The 24,316-nt window shown below is 40.5% G+C and overlaps 2 protein-coding genes across 2 annotated transcripts in view; one reads left to right on the plus strand and one right to left on the minus strand.

Moving 5' to 3' along the window:
- The window catches only part of tshr (thyroid stimulating hormone receptor), a 28,610-nt gene extending 27,675 nt beyond the window's left edge, over positions 1 to 935 (minus strand). Inside the window, exon 1 of the mRNA XM_034075352.1 lies at positions 766 to 935. Coding sequence (XP_033931243.1) covers positions 766 to 935 — 170 coding nt within the window. The remainder of the gene's footprint in view (positions 1 to 765) is intronic.
- A 697-nt stretch (positions 936 to 1,632) lies between these two features.
- LOC117439619 (centrosomal protein of 128 kDa-like) overlaps positions 1,633 to 24,316 on the plus strand; it is a 48,621-nt gene continuing 25,937 nt past the window's right edge. Inside the window, exons 1-13 of the mRNA XM_034075608.1 lie at positions 1,633 to 2,341; positions 2,461 to 2,547; positions 3,086 to 3,218; positions 3,392 to 3,510; positions 3,826 to 3,917; positions 4,784 to 4,856; positions 7,125 to 7,247; positions 9,478 to 9,558; positions 10,795 to 10,869; positions 12,002 to 12,134; positions 17,358 to 17,497; positions 22,612 to 22,683; positions 22,872 to 23,057. Coding sequence (XP_033931499.1) covers positions 2,174 to 2,341; positions 2,461 to 2,547; positions 3,086 to 3,218; positions 3,392 to 3,510; positions 3,826 to 3,917; positions 4,784 to 4,856; positions 7,125 to 7,247; positions 9,478 to 9,558; positions 10,795 to 10,869; positions 12,002 to 12,134; positions 17,358 to 17,497; positions 22,612 to 22,683; positions 22,872 to 23,057 — 1,482 coding nt within the window. The 5' untranslated portion in view covers positions 1,633 to 2,173. The remainder of the gene's footprint in view (positions 2,342 to 2,460; positions 2,548 to 3,085; positions 3,219 to 3,391; positions 3,511 to 3,825; positions 3,918 to 4,783; positions 4,857 to 7,124; positions 7,248 to 9,477; positions 9,559 to 10,794; positions 10,870 to 12,001; positions 12,135 to 17,357; positions 17,498 to 22,611; positions 22,684 to 22,871; positions 23,058 to 24,316) is intronic.

The raw sequence follows: 24,316 nt of genomic DNA on the forward strand, positions 1-24,316 counted from the left end.
GCCCATCATTCCAAACGTGTTATCTTTTCTATAATTTGCACATAATAGGGTTGACCAAAAAAAATAGACACTTTAAATACTCTGGAGCCTTCTGCAAATCTCCCTCCCTCCATCCTCATATTTTAACGGCTACAGTAAATGTGTAATTAAAATATTCATTGGAAATTAATAATATGATGATCATGATAAGTTAATGTTGTGTACATGTTCTATGATAATTGAACGGATGAAAAATAAATAAAACACTAAAGACTACCCCAAATAAAAAGAATATCCACAATATGTTTGAGATATTCAGGTTGTCATTTTTACCTATTGAGTTACCTGTATACCTGCTTAGTTTTTGTATGTGATTTTTTTAGATTCTGGTGGAATAATGGTTCAGTTCCTATTCAAGGTAATACAAATAGTTCAAATAAATTAATCATTACAGTCATTAAAATGTATTGTAATGTAATTTTTTTTTAAACTACACCTATCCATTATTTGGACGTTTAGTGTTCCAGCTGCACTTCAAGTAAATCATGAACCAAATCATACTTTAACATACCTTGTTAGTCATACAGATAATAGACTAAACATAATACTTTAAAATTGAATAGCTACTTAACATCACAGACAGTCTCAAAGTCCCTGCGGGAGCACTTTGAAGGATTATTCATGATATTATAATGATTTTTCCTCGGGGTTAAGAGCACTTAACATTCAAATGAAAGAAAAAGCAGCTAAATGACTTTTACAGATGCGTTTTGTACGCCTACTTACAGTGTCTCCGTGCCTGCTGGAAACCTGGGGAGAATATCAATGTCACGGCAGGAGATTGTGTGCATTTTCCACTCAGTGCACTCGCAGACAGCAGGGCAGGAGTCAGCCTCCGCCGCGGTGCTCACATGGAGAATGACGAGCGTAAACAACACGCATGTTATCACCTGCATGCTGGAGGGCTGCTTGCAGTCAGGCGGCTCAGAATAACTTCTTGACAGTCCTCTTGATGTCCACAACAAGCATTTATATAAACCTTAAAACAAAAAGAAGCCAGGATAGTCAAGGGTGTCTGTTTTTGGTATGTAATCCTCAGGTAGAGTCAGTGGAACTGGGCTGGAGTGTTATGCTCTTTACGGGGGCCCAGGAGTTTATGTGAGGTTGTGAAGGTGGGGATGATGTAGGACGGACAGCTTCAGCTCTGGTGGGTTTGGAGGTGGTCTTCTACTTTAGGGAGGGTGGACTTCTGAGGCACTCTTGTGTCAGACTCGAGAATAGTTTGTTTTTCTTTTCCCCCTTGAAACGTTAATTGTTGTATTGCAGCCTATTCTGATATACAGCAACAAGTAGTCTACTTTTCTTTAAAGCCAGGTATCCCACTTATATTTTACGTTTAATTTCAATACATTTCTTTGTTTTTTTAAAACATTTGTTTATTAAGAGTTTCGTTTTTTCATGTGTGACAACCTCTGCTTTGTTTAATTTCTTTTTTCTTTTTTTCTTCTCTTTTCTAACTGACGAGCGGCAAGACTGGCGCTAACACATTCCTTTGGACAATGTAGTTCACAAATAATGCATTCCTACACTGCTTCATGGTCAGCAGCATACATTTCCCAGCGTCCTTTGCAGCCGCTGTTTTCTGTTGTTGTTTCCGGCTCAGACGCGGCTAGTTCAAGTTGCCATAGCAAGGCTGTTCCTCTGTTAGCTATCACTCGTAAAACTAAACCAATGGCTTTGGTTGAACGTATTTCTTGAGGTAGCATTTATTTGCTCTGTTGCTGCTGGACATACGCAGTGTTTCGCAGAGTTCACAGGAGTCTCACAGGACTTTATAAGTTGGCTAACGTTTGGTCAACTAGCTAACGTTCATAGTAGTTTCCACTTGTTGCTAGCCTGGAGGAGCATCACAACAATGCCTGCTACAGTGATTGATAGGGGCAGTTTGAATTGGAGTGTGCTGCTGGTCAGATAGCTCTCTGTCTCAACGGGTTGTCACGGTAACAATGACAAAGCTCCCACGTCTGCTAAGTATGACAACAATATATATTGTAGAAAAAGTTCCTAACCAGCCCAGTTTGTTCGTTAATCTGATTAATGTAGCCGGTAACGGTTAGCGTTTTCTGCAGGAGAAGCTAGTGCTGGCTATCATCAGCCGTTTATCGTCGCCTCCACTGTAAACCTGCCCTAAACTATGGATACATCCAGTGAAACGGAGTCATACGACAGGACGAGAGTGCACCGGCGTCGGGGGCGTGAAGCCCACCACAGACCGGGCCGGGACAGGGGCAGAGCCGGTGGGAGTGAGCTTCGACCCGCAGATATGTCCGAGAAGATCAGCACACTGGCGAGCACTTTACAAGTACTGAGCTCAATAGCATTCAACACATATGCTAAACACTAGCCGTTATGTGTATTTATAACATGCATTGCAACCCAGAGTTATTTCATTGGTAACTTAACGCTGTTGTTGTCTTGCAGGATACCAGTAGAAACTTGACCAAAGTAGACCGGATGCTGGGCCATTACAGGGAGCATACAGATGATCAGGCTGAAGCCATGACACTGGTGAGACACCTGTTCTTTACATTTTGATGTAACAATAAGATGCAGGTGCTTGTCTTTCCATTGCACATATAGCCACGTTTTGATGTCAGATTTGTTCAGGTCATGTGGTTTAAAAGACCTAAACACATTATTTTAGCTATTCAAATACATTTAGATGAGATAAAGAAAGCATTTGTCAAAATGTAACTTTGTTTCAATATTTGTGGGAATGCACTAGACATTGCACTGTTCAGCTGATTGATAAAACATCTTCAGTGTATCATAACATTTTTAAGGACGATATGATACCAATCGTATACTACTAAAGATATATTTGAGTTTATCCTACTGTTAATTCTATTTCCATGCACATTTAAATAAACACTAATTCCTTTATTTCTTCTTTTCCAGATCTTTTAAGGGATTTGATTTGTCTTATTATGTTCTGGATTACTTTTCTCTTAATGTCATCATTCATTATTTACACCAGTCTTGTTTTTGCTTCCTAATGCGATGTTATTTTGTGTTTTATCTCTGATTCTTTCCCTTCCTGCACCAGCTCAGGGACAACCTGGAGGAGTCCATCAGCCAGCTGCAGACACAGAGGGTGAGCAGGACCAACGGAGCTCCGAGTGCTTCAGCTTCAGCCTCCACCCTGCACACAAGTGACCTGGAAGCTGGCTCAGGATCAGGTATGGAGTCAAATACATGATATTTACTCTCAGCTGTTCTCTCATTTACGTCTTACTTATGTATGATTTGCTTGAAGGTGTAACATAAATAGGGAAGCTACACACCACAATGACAACAACAAACATGAAAAGAACACCTTAAAATAATTTGCTTAATATCGATGTTTTTTCAGATGACCAGCGTTTCTTCCCTACTTCTCCACTGAAGGACTATACAAGCACTCCAGACAGGACGCGGAGGTCTCAGTCCGCCGGTGTTCGCTTCAAAGATGCCAGCCTGCCAGGAGAGGATGTGAGAGACAAACCGCCCAATATCAATCAGTGCTACTTACCACTATAATGTAGTGTCAGAGAGTTTCCACTAGGGGTCACACCGAGTCAGGGACAATGACATGGATTTTATAATGCTTATCTAAGGAATGGGTTTGTTAGATTTATATGATTGAATAATTGTATATATTAGTGTGTTGGCCTATAGTGTGTTGAGGAGTGCTATTTATCTACTTCCCACAGTGGTAGCATACATTAGCATCTCCATAAAGGAAATGATGACCATCTTTTTACCACACGTTATAGTTTTTGTGTGTTTTTATGTATCTTCAATTAGATTCACGTTTTGCATCAATCCTTGAGGGATCTGCACTGTGGCCAGCTGAGACTGTCTGATGACCTGGATAGAGAAATCCTCCGGAGGAATAGGTATTTAAGTCTGAATATCAAAACACTACTCTTAGGTTTTTTTTGCCTCCGCTTAGCATGTTGGCCGTACACAACTGAATTCACCAGTTATTGTTTTTTTTACAAGACAAGATGATTTTAAGTGTTTTGTTACCTGCTATGGTAACACAAATAATAAATGATCTGTTGAACTACAAAAAGAAAAACGAAAATGTTGCCAGATTTTTAAAGCGAAGAAAATGATAATAAGCGATGACATGGACATGCACAGTAGAAATGTTCATTCTCTTGTCTGAATTCAGAAAAGACAACTAATTAGAACTAGACATTTGAACTACAAAAAACATTTTGACTGGATAAATCAGTGTTTAAAGGCTGCACGTTTCTTAAAGTTTATTCAAATGTAATTTTAAATGACTGCATTTTGTACACTCTGATATAGTAATCCACAATGAGTGCAATGGGTCTCTTATGCAGTCCTTTCTTTCTTTTCTACTCTAATCTAGGCCTGACTGCTCTGACTGAATATTGATTTTCATGTTTTCATTTCCACTAAGCTTAAAAAAGAATTGCATGGTTTTCAGGTCTTTGAAATGTGATGAAAGTGTCACTGGCAACTTAAAGAGTCAAAAGCCTGTAAAGTCAAAAGGCGGCAGCTCTTTCATTAGAATTTGACATTTTCACATTATTAAAAAATCTCTCCTCCCCGGTGCTGCTGACCAGACCCAATTGATCCACCTCTATAATTCAACTTCTGAAGCTGCATATATATTATTTTTAGTGCCGTCACATTATGCATTCACATTTTGATCAATGATGCCATGGGAAGGGATTTTTCAAAATGACAGAGAGCCCTGATGTGTGAATATTTGTCTGCTTTTTTATAGGGCTGATATTGACACCCGGCGAGCGATGGAGAGCCTCACAGAGCTCACACCCGCTTCCCCGAGACAGGCCTCGGTGAGTTGTAGCTGTGTATTTCATCACCAGTACTTCAACTATGCTTTTCAGCTCTCTGGACTTGAATTTAAAGGGACAGTTCAAACTTTGTGAAGTGAGGTAAGTACAGTAGATGGCGATCAATAGCCCCCAGCTTGTTTTGCTTTTGGTCGCTAAAACCAAAAAAGCGCGATATAAATCTACTCCATTTACCATTTACTACTATGGATTGATCTGTAGGCAAAATGTACTTTAGACACTTAAAATCTATCTATTAGTTACTATTTCGAGAATATTTCTTCCTTAGTGAGGGCCCTTTTCTAACAGAAAACTAAAGCTGTTATCTATGCTCTCTTCTAATCCACCAGACTCCTTTGACGAAAACAGTCATCTTCATTTACAGAACGGGGGGTGTTGCTTTGTTTACCGCTGCCTGGATCACTTAGTTTGCCTTATTGTGTTATAACTGATCAAGGCAGCGGAAGACAAGCTACTTCTGTAAGGAGAAACCTGTGTTTTGTCAAAGGAGTCTGGTAGCTTTGAAATAAGCAAAGATGAAGTCTTCCATTTCCCACTTGAAAAGGCTGTCTGACAGCAAGGTCAGTTTGAGGAAATATGAAAAAGGTAGCTTACAGTTAAGCTAATATTGATATGTTTGTAAGTTTAGGTTACCCCTTTTAGGTGACTACAATATGTTTTGCTGCTGCCCCCCCGACATTGCTTTGCTTCTGTGCCTTCTATCTGTTTCTCCATTCGGGGCAGAATATCTATTGTAGATATACACCGGCTATGGCTAAGTACCTCCTACAACCCCACTTCAAAACGTTTGAACCTTTAAGGACATTACATCACAGTTATTGATGCACATAAATGTATAAAGCAGGACAAATGTTCCTTTTAATTTGTTTCTAAAAGCAACAACAGTAAAGTCTATCTTTATCAATATTTCATTATAATATCCAGGCACATGGCTATACAAGTATACATGTAGGGGCTGAGGACCCTGAACCCCATCTGCTCCTGTCGGGTTTCCAGTGTGAATGTTTATCACTATGAGCATACACTGGATATGTGTGTGAAACGGTTAATGCTCGCTCGGTTGCAAAGCGCCTTGAGTGGTCGCTAACTAGAAAAGCGCTATATAAATGCAGTCCATTTACCAAATCAATTTTATTTAAAGTGTACACTATTTTAAGATTATTTTCCCTTTACCATAATGATAACCCTTTTCTGACACAAAGCTGTTATTTATGCTCCTTTCAAATGAGTCCTTTGGGCAAAAACAGTCATTTTAATTGACAGAACACAGGGTTTTGCTTTGTTTTCAGATGCGTGGATCAGCTAGGATGTGTTAGTGTGACTATGGTTGTGTAAAGGCTTAGTCTGGATTCACCAAAGGCACACGAGAACACACACTTACTAACCTATCAAAGCAGCGGAAGGACAAATCTGTGTTTTTGTCAATGGAGTCTTCTGTTAAAGGGCTGTCTGATGATAGGGTGGTGGAGAAAATATTGAAAAGGTAGCTTACAAGTCAACTCATATTGATATTTGTGGAGGTTGGTCTTTTTTAGGTGGCTATTATATGATTTGCTGCAGCACCATAACTTCTGTCTGCCTCCACTAGAGAAAGAAATAACGACCAACAATCTTTGTTACTAATACAATAACAACTCCAATATGGGCCTTTAAAACTGTGGTGTAAGTAAAAAAAAAAAAAAAAAGGCTTTGCATTAATCAAATCAAAATGTATTATAGCCCCAAATCACAAAGAATGCCTCAAAGGGCTCTACAAAGCAAAGACAAACACTAAATACAAATATCATAGCGCAAACATGATAAAAACAGGACAGAAGTGATGCTAATGAAGATGGAAACTAGGTGACGAGGAAGACGGATGCAAAGATATGTGTTTTGAGTTTGCTTTTGAAGGAATCAACAGAATTAGCTTCTTTGATCTGAATGGGAAGAGGATTCCAAAGGGAAGTGCTCGGAAGGAAAAGGCTCCGCCACCTACTGAGGATTTGTGAATTCAAGGGATGGAAAGGAGACTGGCATTATGGGATCGTGGGAGCCTGGTAGATCTGCACGGGGTAATTAATGATGAGAAATAGGGAGATGCTAGTCCATGCAAGATTTGAAAGGTTAAGATCTTGGAGTCTGATCTTATTTGAATCGGGAGCCACAATTGAAATGTCCTGTTGTCTCATTCATCAAATCCTGCTGCCATCCCTGCACCGGGGGATGTGTGACCTCATGTGTCCCCGTCCCCTGTCTCACTGTCTGCAGGTGTCGTCTCGTGTGGAGCGGCGTCTGCAGGAGCTGGAGAGAGAGATGCATTGTGGGCAAGGCGGCGTGGAGCGAGAGAGAAGGCCCAAGCAGCAGGTGGCCGTGTCTGACGAGCTCCATGAGGTGACACTTCTCATCACTCATCTGCTGTTATGCTTCCATCCAACACCTCCCCGTTGACTCTCTCGTGTTCTCTCACATGCAACGAGAACGCTGACCAACAATCCAGAGATGACAGGAATTCACAAAATACAACGTGGACACATATTAATTAACATACAAATCCAATGGGCTGTTTGGAGATCGATTTCCCTGAACAGGTTCATGTTATAATAAAGAAACAAGTCATACAAAGGCAGAGAAAACAAAAAAGGAAGTAAGAGACAGCATGAATACAAGCGAACCTTGAAAGAACATATAGCCAAACATATTGCATAGGATAAAGGGTGCAAACAAAGCAAAATGAGTCATCAAATATTAGATCATATATATTGGATATATTGTTGGCGCAATCAGTGTGTTCATTCGATGATGTACATTGTAGATTTGTTCAAAAATAAATACGGTAAACAGGTGAGACGGTGTAAAAGTACAAAACACGGGGATATCCTTCTTAACGTAATTTATCTTCAAAGTGTCCATGCTAGGTCATCCAATTCAGGCATAATAACCGGCAAGTGTTAACATTTTTCTTGTGAATGTGTGACTTTAATATTTGCAAAAGTGTCTTTCCCTCAAACAGTTTTAAGAGAAAAGTGTTTCTTCGGATTCAATGACCGCCTTAATAGCTGAAACTCCGAGTTGTGTCCCCTACCCCTGCTCCTTAATATGCTGTATAGCTACAATGGCCTTGATACACCATCATATATGCAGCCATGTGACTTAAATATCCTTGCTGGTCTCATGCAGTCATTTTCTACCTAGAGTTCCGTGATTGTAAACTATATCAAACGCTTATATCTACACCAGCTAGCGAGGCAATGACTTCATTATTTGACTGTACCGTAAAGAGTACGCCATCAGAAAGACTTTCTACCCACGTCGGAAAAGCAGCATCAGCAGTAAATGCCTGTCGGTTATTCCCTGAGTAACAAAACACACCACTAACATTGAAACATTTTTGAATGCTCAATTAAAAAAATCTGGTAAGAAAAGGTTACAAAAAACAAGCTTAATGTGTTAGAAGATGGAAGCCAACGCTCCATTGATGTCTGCTAAGTGATTATGCTTGACCTTTACAAACAAGTCATCAGAGAATAAATCAACCAGAGCCACAAAATATGTCGCTGTGATTAGTAATCTTCCACACAATTAGATGTAGCTGCTTTGCCAGATCTCCAAATGTGTCTGCGTTGGCCGGGTTCACCTTGTTACACAGAATGTTATTTTCCTCTAATGCACTGCAGTCCTCCCTTGTCTGTTCGAGCAGCATTCCTGCTGTGTCACCTCACCCTCTTTGTCTGCTTTATGACACGATACAGCACACCTAGGCAATTACTTTGATGCGGTGCACATGGTCGCTAAGCAAGCAATTGCCACTTTCCCGTATTTCACGCCAGTTTTCCTTTTTTGTTGGCGTGCTTTAATAGCTGAGAGCTCTGTCATTAGGTGGACTTTAGTGACTCACAGCACTCAATGCCCACAGTCGCAGTAAATAGCACATTATCTTCTATCATTGCTGCGTTGCACTCACCCATATACATAATCAGCATAATAGTTTGAATGGTAATTCTGTTTGTTTTAACAATTTGTTTCTTGTTTTCGTGTTGTTTTGAGGTCGGCGTTTTGTTGAAGCCAATCAGTTTCAACCCTTTTTGAGACGTTTTGACGCCTACTGCAGTTCCCTAGTAGACCACAGAGAGGCACTGTGGAGCTGTATTCACCCTGCAAACCTCTTGTGAGCCAGACTTTGCAACCCACTGTGTAATGATAGTAGCTCCCAATTCATTTGCATCCCTCTTCTCCGTAGTGCCCGGTGGGAAAAAATGCATTTGTCCAACAAAAATTAAGGGTAAATAAACAGCACGAGGACATGACGAGGAAAATCATCTTTTACTACTAAAGAGCAGGAGAGGAGGGAGAGCACCGGGCACATGTATTCCCCACCGATGGGCCCGCTGTGAGTCACTTGGGTAGATGTTCTTGCTAGCAGCCGGTAATTCATCATCACAGCCCGCTCACAACGAGTGGGATCTAGGCACTGGTACAAATCCACCACCATGCCAGGGTCTTGTTCCGAGAAGCCCACACACGGAGGGGTTGCTATGATGCAATCTAGCTGCATCCTGACACTTCTCTTGAATGTGTGCTCTTGTGTTGAAACATGCTGTGGCCTGCGTCTTGTGTTTTGTAGACTTCAGGGAGACACAAAGTGCAGGGCCATGAGAGAGAGGAGGCTGTTGCAGCCAGGCTACTCAAGGCAGAGAAATCTAAGGTAATTATGTTTACTCTCAAAGGAATGTTTTGTTAAAAAAGGTCAAACAAATTTGAGCTATGAGAGTTTGCCAAATAAAAGTCCCCACCAATGTGTTACCGTATCATTTTACTGTATCGAGTGGTGCAGGAATGAGTCCTAAAATCTTGAAATGAGTCAGCATTTTAGCACATCCCATTTTCTCTTCTTGAAGTAAATGTTTTTTTTTGAAGAGTTTTTGGTTAGATTCTTGAAATAAGGTCTGTTGTTAACTTTAAAATGTTGTTCTTTGACATACAAAACAGCTAGACAATAAACAAGTGGTGCAGAAATGAGTTGGCATTTAGCCCTTCCAGGTTCCCCCGTCTGAAAGAACCCAATGTTTGTGGTTAGCATACAAGATTTTATGTTTAGTTCTAGGGCACTAAACGTCCCCCCTGCATCATTTGACTGTTTAGAGAGGTGCAGGAATGAGTCCTGAAACCTTGAATCAATGAAATAAAAGACAGCTCGGCAATCAACGGAACAATGATGGGCTAAGAGTAGGAAGTGACATCATGTGAAAATACTCAATTCAAGTTCAAGAACCTCACATTTTTACTTAAGTACAGTACTCGAGTAAAGCCACTCAGTCATCCCCCCACTTGCTCTACGACACTAAATACATCAATAAATAATCAACAATGTCTGAAGCTTCTGAAAAACAGCAATTGCTAACGAGTAACTAAACGAGACTACTCAAAGTCATCCTGCCAAACATTAGCGTCCTTTAGCTTAGCAGTTGTGATGTGACGTGTAGTTCTGTTCATTTATAGCCGATTGTTAGTTTTTTTCCGTACTGTTGTAAAAGTGGTGTTAATGTGTGGAGATCATATTAGAGTTATAAACATTTGTTTGCCAAAGAGCTTATTTATTTATTTTTGGACAATCCAATTGCTTTTTGTCTATGGAGCCTTTCCGGATTTGCCTACAAAAATAAGTTCTCTCTGCACCACTCTAATGGCAACATGTAAAGGTTTTTATCTTTATCTAGACAGTTAGTATATTAAATATGTTTCTGGAAAATGACATAAAGCTCCTTTTGAACTCTATATTTGTTCTCCTTTAACTCAAAGTGTATCTTCTAAATGCTCGAGCCCTGACCCTGCAATGATATACTGTAGGCGATGCTCATTCCGAACCTTCGAACACACAGATTTCCACCACACTTCTTCATTATATATCGTCCTGACATTGTTATTGTTGTGCTCTCCTCAGATGGAGCAGGAGCTGGACAGAGCTAGAAGACTACTTGAGCAGTCTGAGGATAGCAGAGAGTCCCTCTCTCAACAGGTTTGTTTGTGTGCTGTACCTGATTGTATATGTGGTCAACCTCAGCGGCCAAAACAATGAAGGGTGCAGGCAGGGGCGGCGAGTACTGTAGGCTAGGGAGGCTAAGCCTTCCCAAATATTTTTGTTGCATCCTGGTCAAATAAAAATATAATGTATAATGTTTGTGTCTTTGACATTAGCGCTGCTATGCAGCCACCTGTGCCCTGTACTACGAAGCCAGTTCAACAGACCCTGGATATGTTTGAGTTATCTTAACTAACCCTAACAAACGAGATCTCGCTAAGCGGTCCTACGGCGCTGGTTATCAACTCGGTAAACCAACCCAGGGTTCCTCTCTCCAGCTGAGAGCACGTTCACGTGAAAGGGGCGCGGTTAGCAACATTTGACCAATCACAAACAGGGACACGTGTACTGACAGCACAGCGTCATACTTCATTAATGAAAAGTAAACTAATATTAGACAAATATGAGCTTTAAACATCCTTGACTTAAACATATAATCCAGGATACAAGCCACATAGTTGCACCTGCAAGGAGAAGACAGAACAACTGGATAAAAAATAACTATAGAGTGTTTGAAAGCGTAACAGGTTTATGATATCACTGCCCCGTCTAAGTCACGAGTGGAACTGACTTTAATTACATTTGAGTTGAGTGTTTCGTCAACTTAATGTGTTGCTTAAAAGAATACGTGTGACAATGTGAGTGTTGCACGGCCAGATACGGCTGGAGAAGCTGACTCAGATAAGGAAATATTGTGATTATATGATCGATGTTCTGATTGATGATGTGATATCAGTGTGATATGAATGATAAGTGCGACACGTCTGCGTCTTCTCTGCATACGGCAGTTTAAACTGTATTTCCTTTATCCTGTAATATGACTTGATAGATTTAAACTCCGCACACTGAGCTCTGATTGGTCAGCAGGCGGTGCTTTCACTGAGTTGATCTCTTTTCTATAGACACCGGACGTCAGGTAAAAAAAGTTATTTATCCTTCCCAAACCTGAGCCTCACGCGCCGCCTATGAGTGCAGCGTCTTATTGGAAAATGTCAGTGTAGCTTTGCCCGTCGTCAAACAGCCAGATGTATTTTTTCTCTGTCTGCTCACATGGCCGATGATCCCTCAGGTGGAGGACATGCATGGTGAGCTGCTGAGGATGAAGAAGGAGAAGACTGAGCTTCAGAGGGCCCGGCTGGAGACTTTTCAGCCCGTCGCTCCGCCACATGGCACACACGCTGACAGGGAGCGAGGGCCAGCAGGTACTGAGTTTAAGTGGTTTTTGGAGGGACGGGTGGCGCAGTGGTCTGTGCGTTTGATCATCAGATCAAGGGTGCTTTGGGGAACTCCAGTTCGAAACCCGCTCCCGCCCCACTGCGTCAGGCCGTTGTGTCCTTGGGCAAAACACTTCACCTGAATTTGCTCCTGTGGGTATTGTCCACAGTAGATGACCATTACATGTATGTATGATCTGTATGTGTAATGTGTATTAGTAAAGCGCTTTGAGAGTCATTGATAAAGCGCTATAATAAATATAAGGATTATTATTATTAAGTCAGGGAGGCTGTGACTCAGTGGGTTAGTGCGCTCATCTTCGAATCAGAGGATAGCAAGTTCGAGTCCCACTGCAGTCAGCATGTCGTTGTGTCCCTGGGCAAGACACTTCACCCCAAATGGCTCCTGTGGGGATTGCCCACAGAGTCTTTCCTCAATAACCCTCTAATTAGTGCTTATTTATTGCACGTAAGGAAGGTGTTGTACATGAGTTTTGGTCTTAATATGCGCTGCCCTAATAAGGCAGTAGCACAAGAATAGTAATTCTCCCATAACTAGAAAATGCATTTCTTGCAGAAAATGCGTGCGAATGCTGGAAACTGTGAACATTTATGGCTGAATTTAGCTGAAAATGCAGAAAAAGCTGAATATGTTATTAGCTGAATAGTAGCTGCTTTTAGCTAAAAAAATGCAGAAAAAGCTTAATATTTAAAAGAAAAGGTTTAAAAAAAAGGTGTAAACAACTACTTATAGCCCCAATGTCCTGAAATAGCTGAATAATGTAATAGTTGAATGGTTTATAGCTGAAATTAGGCTGAAGGAGTTAGATATTAGCTGTAAGTAGTAGTGAATGAATGTTTACAAACACCTGTGTGTGTAAACCCAGAGATCAAAGTTTAACATGATGACGACTTAAGACCATTTACCAAATGCAGAGAGAGAGAGAGAGAAATTCAGTGTGTGTGGTAGATAGCTGTTCAGTGTGTGTGGTAGATAGCTGTTCAGTGTGTGTGGTAGAGAGAGAGAGTGTGTGTGTGTGTGTGTGTGTGTGTGTGTGTGTGTGTGTGTGTGTGTGGTGTGTGTGTGTGTGTGTGTGTGTGTGTGTGTGTGTGTGTGTGTGTGTGTGTGTGTGTGTGTGTGTGTGTGTGTGTGTGTGTGTGTGTGTGTGGTGTGTGTGTGTGTGTGTGTGTGTGTGTGTGTGTGTGTGTGTGTGTGTGTGTGTGTCTCTGTCTGTCTGTCTGTCTGTCTGTCTGTGTTTGAAAGAGTTGCCTTGCCCCTAAAATGACGAAATTCCAAGCCTTGTGTGTGTCTGTCTGTCTGTCTGTCTGTCTAAGAGTTGCCTTGCCCCTAAAATGATGAAATTCCAAGCCTAGTGTGTGCCTGTGTTTGAGAGAGAGAGAGAGAGAGTGTGTGTGTGTGAGAGAGAGTGTGTGTCTGTCTGTTAGTGTGTGTGTGTGTTTGAAAGAGTGTGTGTCTGTCTGTGTGTGTGTCTCTGTGTTTGAGAGAGAGAAAGTGTGTGTGTGTCTGTGTTTGAGTGAGAGAGAGAGAGAGAGAGAGAGAGAGAGAGAGAGAGAGAGAGAGAGAGAGAGGAGAGAGAGAGAGTTCGAGCGATCTATGCTCTGCTTATAGAGTATCGCTCGGGAAGAGAGAGAGAGAGTCGATAATCATGAGATGTCTCACATCTGGAATGTTGAAGTCTGCTGCATGTCAGTTGGAGTGATGACATCATCGTGTTCCATGACACAGGTGTTTCTATTTGAGCTAACGAGCTCTGTAGAGATCACAGGTTTCCATTGTTCTGAATGAGAGATGAACCTCTTACATGTGAACGTTTTGTGGAAGAACCGTAACAGATATCTGTGAAATTTCAAAACGTGAAGCATGTCAAGGAAGTTCAGTATCTGAAGTGTAATTTTGTGTAGTTTTGGGTTAATAATGTGGCCTTTTTGGCAGTTTAACTAAAGGTGTGCGGCTGCTACCGTGAGGAAATATCTGCCTGAAATTACAATGGGCTTCAATGGAGGAATGTTGAACGTTTTTGTCACTTAATGCCCTCAAGAGGCATTTTGTTTAATATGTTTTCTTAATGTTTTCTTATTTTCCAAGCTAGGAGAGGTTTTCCTACGTTTTCCATGAAAAAATATGTCTGAGGAGTGTAGGGTTTGGGAATTATGGCAAGTTTAAAACATTTTTGGGGGAGAATTTCAGGCACCGCTGCACTCTGTTTTGAGATCAAAGCACTCTAGAGTTAATGAGCTGCTCCATCCACTCCAATGTTAAGATCTGGAAAAAGCCTCTCTGCTAAGCTCCAAACTAATTCCAATATCTGAAAAAGTTGAAAAGATATCAAAATTATTTTATACAAGTTTTATAGCTGAAGGTATTGTGATCATTTGAAAGTTGGAATGAAGTGTCTGGCTGAAATTATGTGGAAGGAGATGCATTTGGTGCAAAGTGTAGGAAAAGTGGATTTGAAGGCATCTCCCATTGACTTCAATGTTACAAAAATAGTTTAAAAAGCTGAATATTTCAAAAAGTATGAAATATTTTTGAAAAAGTTGAATGTTTCTTATCAATTGCTGAAAAGGCTGAATAGTTTAATATTTGAATGGTTTCTGTAGCTGAAAGTAAGCTGAAGTTATGGAGAGCTAAAGTATTGGCTGATTTGAAGGCTCTTCCCATTGACTTCAATGTTAAAAAAAGAGTTTAAAAAGCTGAATATTTCAAAAAGTATAAAATATTTTGAAAAAGTTGAAGATTTCCCATCGATTCCTGAACAGGCTGAATAGTTTAATATTTGAATGGTTTCTGTAGCTGAAAATAAGCTGAAGTTATGGAGAGCCAAAGTATTGGCTGAAATAAGAGGAAGAATAAAGTTTTGAAGTACTATAGTGGAATGCTGTATACAGCATTCGCACTAATTACATGTAAGTAGTAGTGATTGAATGTTTACAAACACCTGTGTGTGTAAACCAGAGATCAGAGGGTTCCATGGTGTCTGCTCTGATTGGATGATGTGACTCACGTGTGTGTGGCTCCAATCTGCCAACACCAACACCAACAACCATCTGCAGCACTGAGTCCCATAAGAATGCATTGAGGATTATATCTGACAATTTTGCCACCTGTTCAAAAACTATGGCTCCTATAAAAAAAAATGACCAGACCGTGAGCATCAGGGGACCCCAATGAACTGAAATATGTTGTTTTTTTTGGTTTTGTGTGTAAAATGTGGAGATGGGAGCAGTTTGTCTAAAGTGTACTTCTCCCTGCTCTGAAGAAAGTTCCGGAACAATTTAACATGGCAATCAATTGGGAGCTAGCTGGACTTTTTCTCTCTTCATGCCCTCAAGAGGCATTTTGTTTAATATGTTTTCTTAATGTTTTCTTATTTTCCAAGCTAGGAGAGGTTTTCCTACGTTTTCCATGAAAAAATATGTCTGAGGAGTGTAGGGTTTGGGAATTATGGCAAGTTTAAAACATTTTTTGGGGGAGAATTTCAGGCACCGCTGCACTCTGTTTTGAGATCAAAGCACTCTAGAGTTAATGAGCTGCTCCATCCACTCCAATGTTAAGATCTGGAAAAAGCCTCTCTGCTAATCTCCAAACTAATTGCAATATCTGAAAAAGTTGAAAAGATATCAAAATTATTTTATACAAGTTTTATAGCTGAAGGTATTGTGATCATTTGAAAGTTGGAATGAAGTGTCTGGCTGAAATTATGTGGAAGGAGATGCATTTGGCGCAAAGTGTAGGAAAAGTGGATTTGAAGGCATCTCCCATTGACTTCAATGTTACAAAAATAGTTTAAAAAGCTGAATATTTCAAAAGTATGAAATATTTTTGAAAAAGTTGAATGTTTCTTATCAATTGCTGAAAAGGCTGAATAGTTTAATATTGAATGGTTTCTGTAGCTGAAAGTAAGCTGAAGTTATGGAGAGCTAAAGTATTGGCTGATTTGAAGGCTCTTCCCATTGACTTCAATGTTAAAAAAAGAGTTTAAAAAGCTGAATATTTCAAAAAGTATAAAATATTTTGAAAAAGTTGAAGATTTCCCATCGATTCCTGAACAGGCTGAATAGTTTAATATTTGAATGGTTTCTGTAGCTGAAAATAAGCTGAAGTTATGGAGAGCCAAAGTATTGGCTGAAATAAGAGGAAGAATAAAGTTTTGAAGTACTATAGTGGAATGCTGTATACAGCATTCGCACTAATTACATGTAAGTAGTAGTGATTGAATGTTTACAAACACCTGTGTGTGTAAACCCAGAGATCAGAGGGTTCCATGGTGTCTGCTCTGATTGGATGATGTGACTCACGTGTGTGTGGCTCCAATCTGCCAACACCAACACCAACAACCATCTGCAGCACTGAGTCCCATAAGAATGCATTGAGGAGTATATCTGACAATGTTGCCACCTGTTCAAAAACTATGGCTCCTATAAAAAAAAATGACCAGACCGTGAGCATCAGGGGACCCCAATGAACTGAAATATGTTGTTTTTTTTGGTTTTGTGTGTAAAATGTGGAGATGGGAGCAGTTTGTCTAAAGTGTACTTCTCCCTGCTCTGAAGAAAGTTCCGGAACAATTTAACATGGCAATCAATTGGGAGCTAGCTGGACTTTTTCTCTCTTCATGCACTTAACAAATGATCTATTCTGAGGTAACAAGACATGTACAACACCTTCCTTACGTGCAATAAATAAGCACTAATTAGAGGCTTAGAGGAAAAACTCTCAACTAATGGCTTATTACTTGTAGAATATGGTCATGTAGAATAAGGCATCAATAAGTGTTTTATAATGACTAATAAAGGCCAATATACTGCTAATATGCATGTTAATGAACTAAAACACGGTTATAAAATTCCAAGACACGTTTGCATGTTTACATCATACTGGCATATTGCCAATATTCTACTCTCATATTAAACGAGTAACTAAAGCTGTCAGATAAATGTAAGGGAGTAGAAATGACAGAATGTTGTGGAGAAGAAGTATAAAATAACAAAGAATAATGTACAAGTACCTCACATTGTATTTAAGTACAGTACTTGAGTACATGTACTATTCCACTGCTAACATACAGTGTATTTCCTGTTTTCTCCAATCCATCTGCCACCTCGGGTTCCTTGGCACTGTGTTCTACATGTCTTGCCTTCACATGTAGAAAGGAACTCTAACAACACTAATGATGTGCTTGTGTGTAGATTATTTGAGCCTGGAGAAAGAAGTGGTGGAGCTGCGGACCCAGCTGCGCACGGCCTCTGTTCGCGGTGAGGTGGAGGAACTGAAAAGGACTCTGGACCGCAAGGAGAAGGAGAGGCTCCACCTCAGCATACAGGTGGAGGTGTGTATCAGTGTTACAAAGGGTAATGGATATGTTATTATATATAGACAGCTTGAAAACTGTTCCAAAACTTTAATTGTGCCCGGAGGGGCGGGGATCAAGGAGCGAGGAACCTCCTTTGTGAAATCCTTTACGGCCAACACGCCTGCTCACTGTGTATCCGTTACTGATTGGATGCTGCAGCAGATCCACTGATCTGATACATCTCAACACCACAGCAACCAAAGTGAAGAAAGATCATTTCTTAAGTGCATAACTCACAACATTCCTCATTTGTTATCTTTTTCGTTTCATGATCTGTAGTTTAGAGTAGGAGAGTTTGTAAGCAACAAAGGGTTATTTATTTTCATTTTCATTCATGCTAATAATTTTTGAGCTGTGGTGTGACTTTGTTAGTAATAGAACATTGGGGGAGGGGGGGGGGAGAGAAAATCCCACCATTTACATGCACCAAACAGAACACACGACAGGAAAGGGAAAGCCCAACAAGTGAAAACCCCTAAAAGCATAAAAGGGACTCTTTAAAGCACAGCAGAAGCTTTGGTCTTAGCCCGTGTGGGCGCCCCGACGCCAGTGCAGGGTTATATCAGTTTGTCGGTTTCCTCTCATCCGTAGTCACACCCTCCGCCAGCTCTGCGCCACTTGATCCTCTTAAAATCGCCACAGGACAGTCGGAGTAGCAGATCAGAAGTCAGCCAGCAGTCATCTGTCCTTCACAAACCCATGCAATGTGTCACTTCCATCGCTGTAACAACACATACAAAGAATGATCTTTAAATAAAATGAACTTGCTTAGCAGTGGGTATACATCAATACAATGTCAGAAGCAATAGCTGCTCTTTAAGCATTGGCACATTCCTCTGATCTCGAATGCTTCCCGAACTGAAAATGTGTTTAAATTCCCACGTTTCCCCGATCGCAGAGTAGGTGTTAAAAGATGTATCACCTGGGGCGTCTCGTATGGTTTTCATGTCGAGATCAAAACAGACGTCGGATGTTTTTTTATTTAATCGGTAAATGAGCAAAAATGAAGTATAATGAGGAGAATGCAGCAGAAGATTCAATTTGTCAGTGACTGAATATATAGACAGTCATTAGGCCTATGACTAATGACTCCTGACTGGCAGTCTTACTCTGCATCAATACCTTAAACCACACCAGGCTGACCTTACTGGCCCTGCACAACTTCAATCAAACCTCAAAGCGATTTCCTGCTGCATACGAAGTGAATCGGCTCCTTTCAGACTTCCCTCAGACCAGCCGTGCAGATAATCCATTTGTAGGCAGAATGTAAACGCAGCCTCCACCTTCTTTGACCTTTTTGTCTTCGCCCTCTGCCACCTTCTTAGCCGGCTATACACCTGACCTTTGCTGTTGATCTTTTCTAAAGATCTCTCAAACTTTTCTTCCTTTTTACAACATTAATTCTCTTTTTGTCTTTTCTCTCTTTCAATCTTTCAAGGGTACACTCCAGACGTTTTAATATAAAATGTTACCTTTTTGAGTTTATTTTTGAAATACACATACATATTAGGCGGAGGGTCTAATGGCATATTTTGGTGAAAGCATGCCCATTCAATTCAAGTGTAATGTTAATTCTTTAATAAATGTTCCAAAATGTGTTCACTTTAAAAGTTTGCACACATCCCATACCGTTAGCTCGACTATTTAAAGAGCCTGTGACAGCATCCCACCAACTGTTGTGCAATGAAATATTGGGCTACTAGTAATCTCGAACCGTCAGTTTAAAAAGGAAAAAGCGATACCGTTCCGTTAAATATCAATAATTTCGAACATCGCGGGAAATTACTTCGACTCATTTTGAAGTTTTGGGGGAAGCCGGAAGTGACGTCAATGCGGGAACGCTTCACTGTGCGGCGAGAGAGCCAAACACGGACAAAGTGTGTTGTCATGCGTAGAAATGGTGAATTACTGAGATTAGGCACGTTAATAACGTTTTAATGAAGTTGACTACAGTATATTCATATTTGTCAGTGCTTTCATGTCAATTCGGCGACATAAACATAGATGATCGTGGTGAAGATGATGATTACATTAGGATTACAAATCGGGAGTGAGAGCTGCTGAATTTCCTCCCGTCGGATGTGATATAAAAACAAATCGATTATTTTTGTGGTTATAAACTCAATTGGATGAAACTACATTTATTAGTGCTTTCATGTCAATTCAGCGAACATATGATACATTAAATGATCGTGAGGATGATGATTAAAAATCGTTTGTTTGAGCCGGTCTGCATTTCCTGATGAGAAAACAAACCGATGCTTTTTGTAGTTGTAGTACACCAACAACATGGATTAAACGTGTGGTTTTTTTACCACAATGTTGGGGAAATTAATGGATAAAATGCACGGATTATTATTATTATTCCCACTCCGATCGGGACACTAGGTCCACCGTTTCCCCGCAGCGAGGCTCCCCCCGTTGACAGTTTACGTGGGCTGGGTGCAGTGGCGGACTGGCCATCGGGACGAATCCCGATGGGCCGGTACCGAAGTGGGCCGGTCGGATAAGTAACTAGCACATCCCCCGAAGGCGGCGCGTGAGGCTCAGGTTTAGGAAGGCTAAATAACTTCTTTTACCTGACGCTGCCCGCCTCCGGCGTCTATAGAAAAGAGATTAACTCAGTGTGCGGAGTTTAAATCTCTCAAGTCATATTACAGGATAAAGAAAATACAGTTTAAACTGCCGTATGCAGAGAAGACGCCGACGTGTCGCACTTATCATTCATATTACATCATCAATCAGATCATCGATCATATAATATCATAATATATCATATATTTCCTTATCTGAGTCAGCTTCTCCAGCCTCATCTGGCCGTGCAACACTCACAGTGTCACAGACTGGATGCAGAAGTATTATTTAACACATTATGTTGACGAAACACTCGAGACAAATGTAATTAAAGTCAGATCCACGCGGGTCTTAGACGTGAACGCGCTCTCAGCTGGAGAGAGAAACCCTGGCTTGATTTACCGAGTTGATAACCAGCGTCGTCGGACCGCTTAGCGAGATCTCGTTTGTTAGTTTGTTGTTAGTTTGTTTGTTACTCAAACATATCCAGGGTCTGTTGAACTGGCTTCGTAGTACAGGGCACAGGTGGCTAGCAGCGCTAAGGTCAAAGACACAGACATTATACATTATATTTGTATTTTACCAGGATGCAGTGACACACATATTTACATTTACTATATACAGCACCTGCCGCCCCTGACATCCCCACTCCCCCCGTTGACAGCTTACTAGCGGTACCGAAGTGGGCCGGTCGAGAGTCCCGGGATGATTTTTAGTCCCATTCCACCACTGGCTACATGACCATATGATCGCCCATATTGACGCACCTCATTCCTAAACTTCTAACAGATACTACAACATAAACCGATCCTTCAGCCTCATATGAGCTCTCAGACACGTTCAACATTAACCTGTCATCGCTGTCTGAGCTTGCTGCTGTGTGCGCCGTCGTGCGTTTACATCTGACTGTATATATATAAAGGTTTCCATGCAGATGCTGGGATCCTGGACGGTGCAGCTGGAGCGCTGTGCCCGCAATGACGTCACCCATCATTTGGCGGGACTTGAAGAATCCGCGAGAAGATCCAGAAAATTGTCAACATCGAAGGGCAGATTAATGGTTATCAAAGTACAAATATCCAAAATCAGTTCAGTAACGGTTTTCAAGGGGACAATATGTACTCAAATTGATGGGTTTGGATGATGGGGGAAAACCGTGTCACAGGCTCTTTAAAGTACTGTGTATATGGATGTAAAAGAACATCTGTCACTCCATCTACTTTTAATCGTTGGTTTACATGCAGGGATATTACATGTGTCAGACGGTGGCTCTGATTGTAAAAAGAAAAGCACTATGATGTTAAATATTACACAGGCTGTGATAAATGCAGATTCAGATTCCACACTGATTGTATTAAAATGTACGATTCAGATCAGTAGTGTGTTTTTTTTATACTATCTCAATATAATGCCTGGCTTATAGTTTTGCAATATATTGAATTATTATTATAAACAAATCCCAATACACAGATATACATATGTTGGCAAGCTTCTTCACACATGGCACATTGAACTAGTATTCGTCAATTTAACGGGGTATATCTGTTCACGATATAGTAAAGGTTTGTTTCTGTTCTCATATGACTTGGTACAATACAGCTTGAGAAAAATGACCTCCATATTTAAATATTATTCTTTGTCGCTACTACTCGTTATTACCATTTAGGTTTCAACTGAATATTTCCAGAATTTAAACTCATTGCTCCACAGCCCAATGTCTCTCTTTCTCTCACACACACACACACACACACACACACACACACACACACACACACACACACACACACACACACACACACACACACACACACACACACACACACACACACACACACACACACACACACACACACACACACACACATACACATACACATACACATACACACACACACACACACCATGTATACATCACTTCAGGGGACATTACATTGACTTACATGCATTTCCTAGAGACTTATCCTAACCTTAACCATAACCAACACATGCCTAACCCTCACCCTTAGCCTTAACCTTCCCCTTAACCGTACCCTAAACCTAACCAAGTCTTCACCCTAAAATGAATGATTCCCCTCATGGGGACCTCCATTTTGTCCCCATAAGGGAGGCGAGTCCCACATGTGACTGTGTAAACAGATGTAGGTCCCCACAAGTATAGTAATGCTAGGCCACACACACTAGGGATGCTCAATTAATCGTATTTTAATCGCAATTACGATTATGGCTTGCAACGATTACGAAAACAACGTAATCGAAATAAAACGATTATTTTTTGTATTATTAATTTTTTCAGTTGAATCATACTTAAAGTTCAGGGTAATCAACTGTTAAAAACATACTGTTAAAAACAATTTAGTAAATAATAATGGATAATGGATAATCGTTATATCAATTATTGAGCCAAATAATCGAGATTATGATTTTTGCCATAATCGAGCAGCCCTAACACTCACTCACTCACTCACTCACTCACTCACACACACACACCCTTGACCTTTCTATTTCCTTTATACCAGGAATTGTCATCAGACCTGCCGCGGCGGGAACAGCAGCAGCTCCGAATGCTGGATCAGTTAAAAGAAACGCAGGTAATTCTTTTTGTTGATTAATGCCTCTCATCTGATAATTAAAATCAATTCCTAGTGGCACATTAAATTGGAAGCAATTTGTGTGTAGTTGATTTCTCTATCAACATGTAAATGTCTGAGACATTTGAAGATCAGCCCAATACACATATTGCAAATGTGTTTTTTTGTACATGTCTTCATCCTTTCAGAGCCGAGGACAGGCAGAGAGGAGGGAGACGGAGGCTCTACTCCAGGAGAGCACGAGGAGCAGAGAGGAATTAAAGAGCAGGGCCCAGGAGGCTGTGCGCCAGTGGAGGGCAAAGTGCAGGAGACTGCAGAAGGAACTGGAGGAGGCGAGCTCCCAGGCTCAATTTCACACCGACAAGGCCTCGCAGGTCAGTTCAGGCAGACGCATTCATTACACGACTTTTGACACCACCGTCTCCTGTAGCAGTAAGTAACTGCTGGTCTATAGAAGTATGTATTTCCAAATTGAAATAAAAAACACATTTCATTCTAGTCAACTCATCTGCCCTATTTTTCAGACATTGCTAGTGCTTTAGGGGAATTGACAAAGTCATTTTCATGTGCTTATAAGGGACAATCCACTATTTTTACTCATGAAAATGACTTTACTGTCCCAAGGAGAGCCTGTGAAGACTGTTGGATTAAGTCTTCTGTGGTTTTGCTTGGAGCTTTCATAAATAACCCTGATGATGTGAACATGGTTATCTCAGCTTAGCCTTGAGAGTAATTAAAACAAAAATATAAAAGTTACACTCAAGATGCAGGGTTTGAAATAAGTGGGCATCTTGGAAGCAGGGGAGATATAATAAAAGGAGCTTTTTAGTTGCATTATGTGAAATGTAGGGTTTTTGGACTTTGAATGATACTAGGGACATGTCTCAGTGTTCACTGCTTCCATTTTGATCATTAAATCCCCTACATTTTAGGTAGTGCAGTAATACGAATTGTCTCTCTAAAGCACCATTTTGCATCAGATTATTTTGATGTCCAGTCTGTGTACAAAGTAGGTTGACACTAGTGTTAATTTCGTCAGCTATTTTTTTATTTAGTTTTAGTCTTAGTCCTGTGTTAAATTTTCTTTTTAGTTTTAGTCATATTTAGTCACCTTCATCCTGTTTTTATTTAGCCAAGTTTTAGTCGACTAAAAGTCTGAGCATTTTAGTCTTATTTGAGTCAAAGAAAACTAATTATTTTAGTCTCCTTTTTGTCAATGAAAACTGTTGAGTCTTTTTTAGTCATCAGATTATATAGAACATTTCAGTCAAACTAGTCTAGCCAAAACCAATAATTTGTCATTTTAGTATATATAAATAAATAAGATTATATATTGTCCTTATTTGATGAAAAACACAGGTTGAATGATTAAGCAGCTTTGCAGAGAGTATCTGCTCAGGTTTGTGGTGTTTGTACCAGCTGGGTTTTGGCCACATTGCTTCCCTTCTGATAAAACAATGCATTCGCTTTTTCTCTCCGCCTCATTGGAGCGAAAATGGGCCCAAATATCACATCGTTTCTTTCTCCCAAGCAGTAGTGGCCTTAGACTTTTTCGTCGTCAGTCATTTTGACGGACAGGATCGTAACATTTCCGTCATAATCCATTATTATCCGTCGAGTGCACAATTTATCA

This window comes from Pseudochaenichthys georgianus, chromosome 24, assembly GCF_902827115.2.
Source record: "Pseudochaenichthys georgianus chromosome 24, fPseGeo1.2, whole genome shotgun sequence".
Taxonomy (NCBI): domain Eukaryota; kingdom Metazoa; phylum Chordata; class Actinopteri; order Perciformes; family Channichthyidae; genus Pseudochaenichthys; species Pseudochaenichthys georgianus.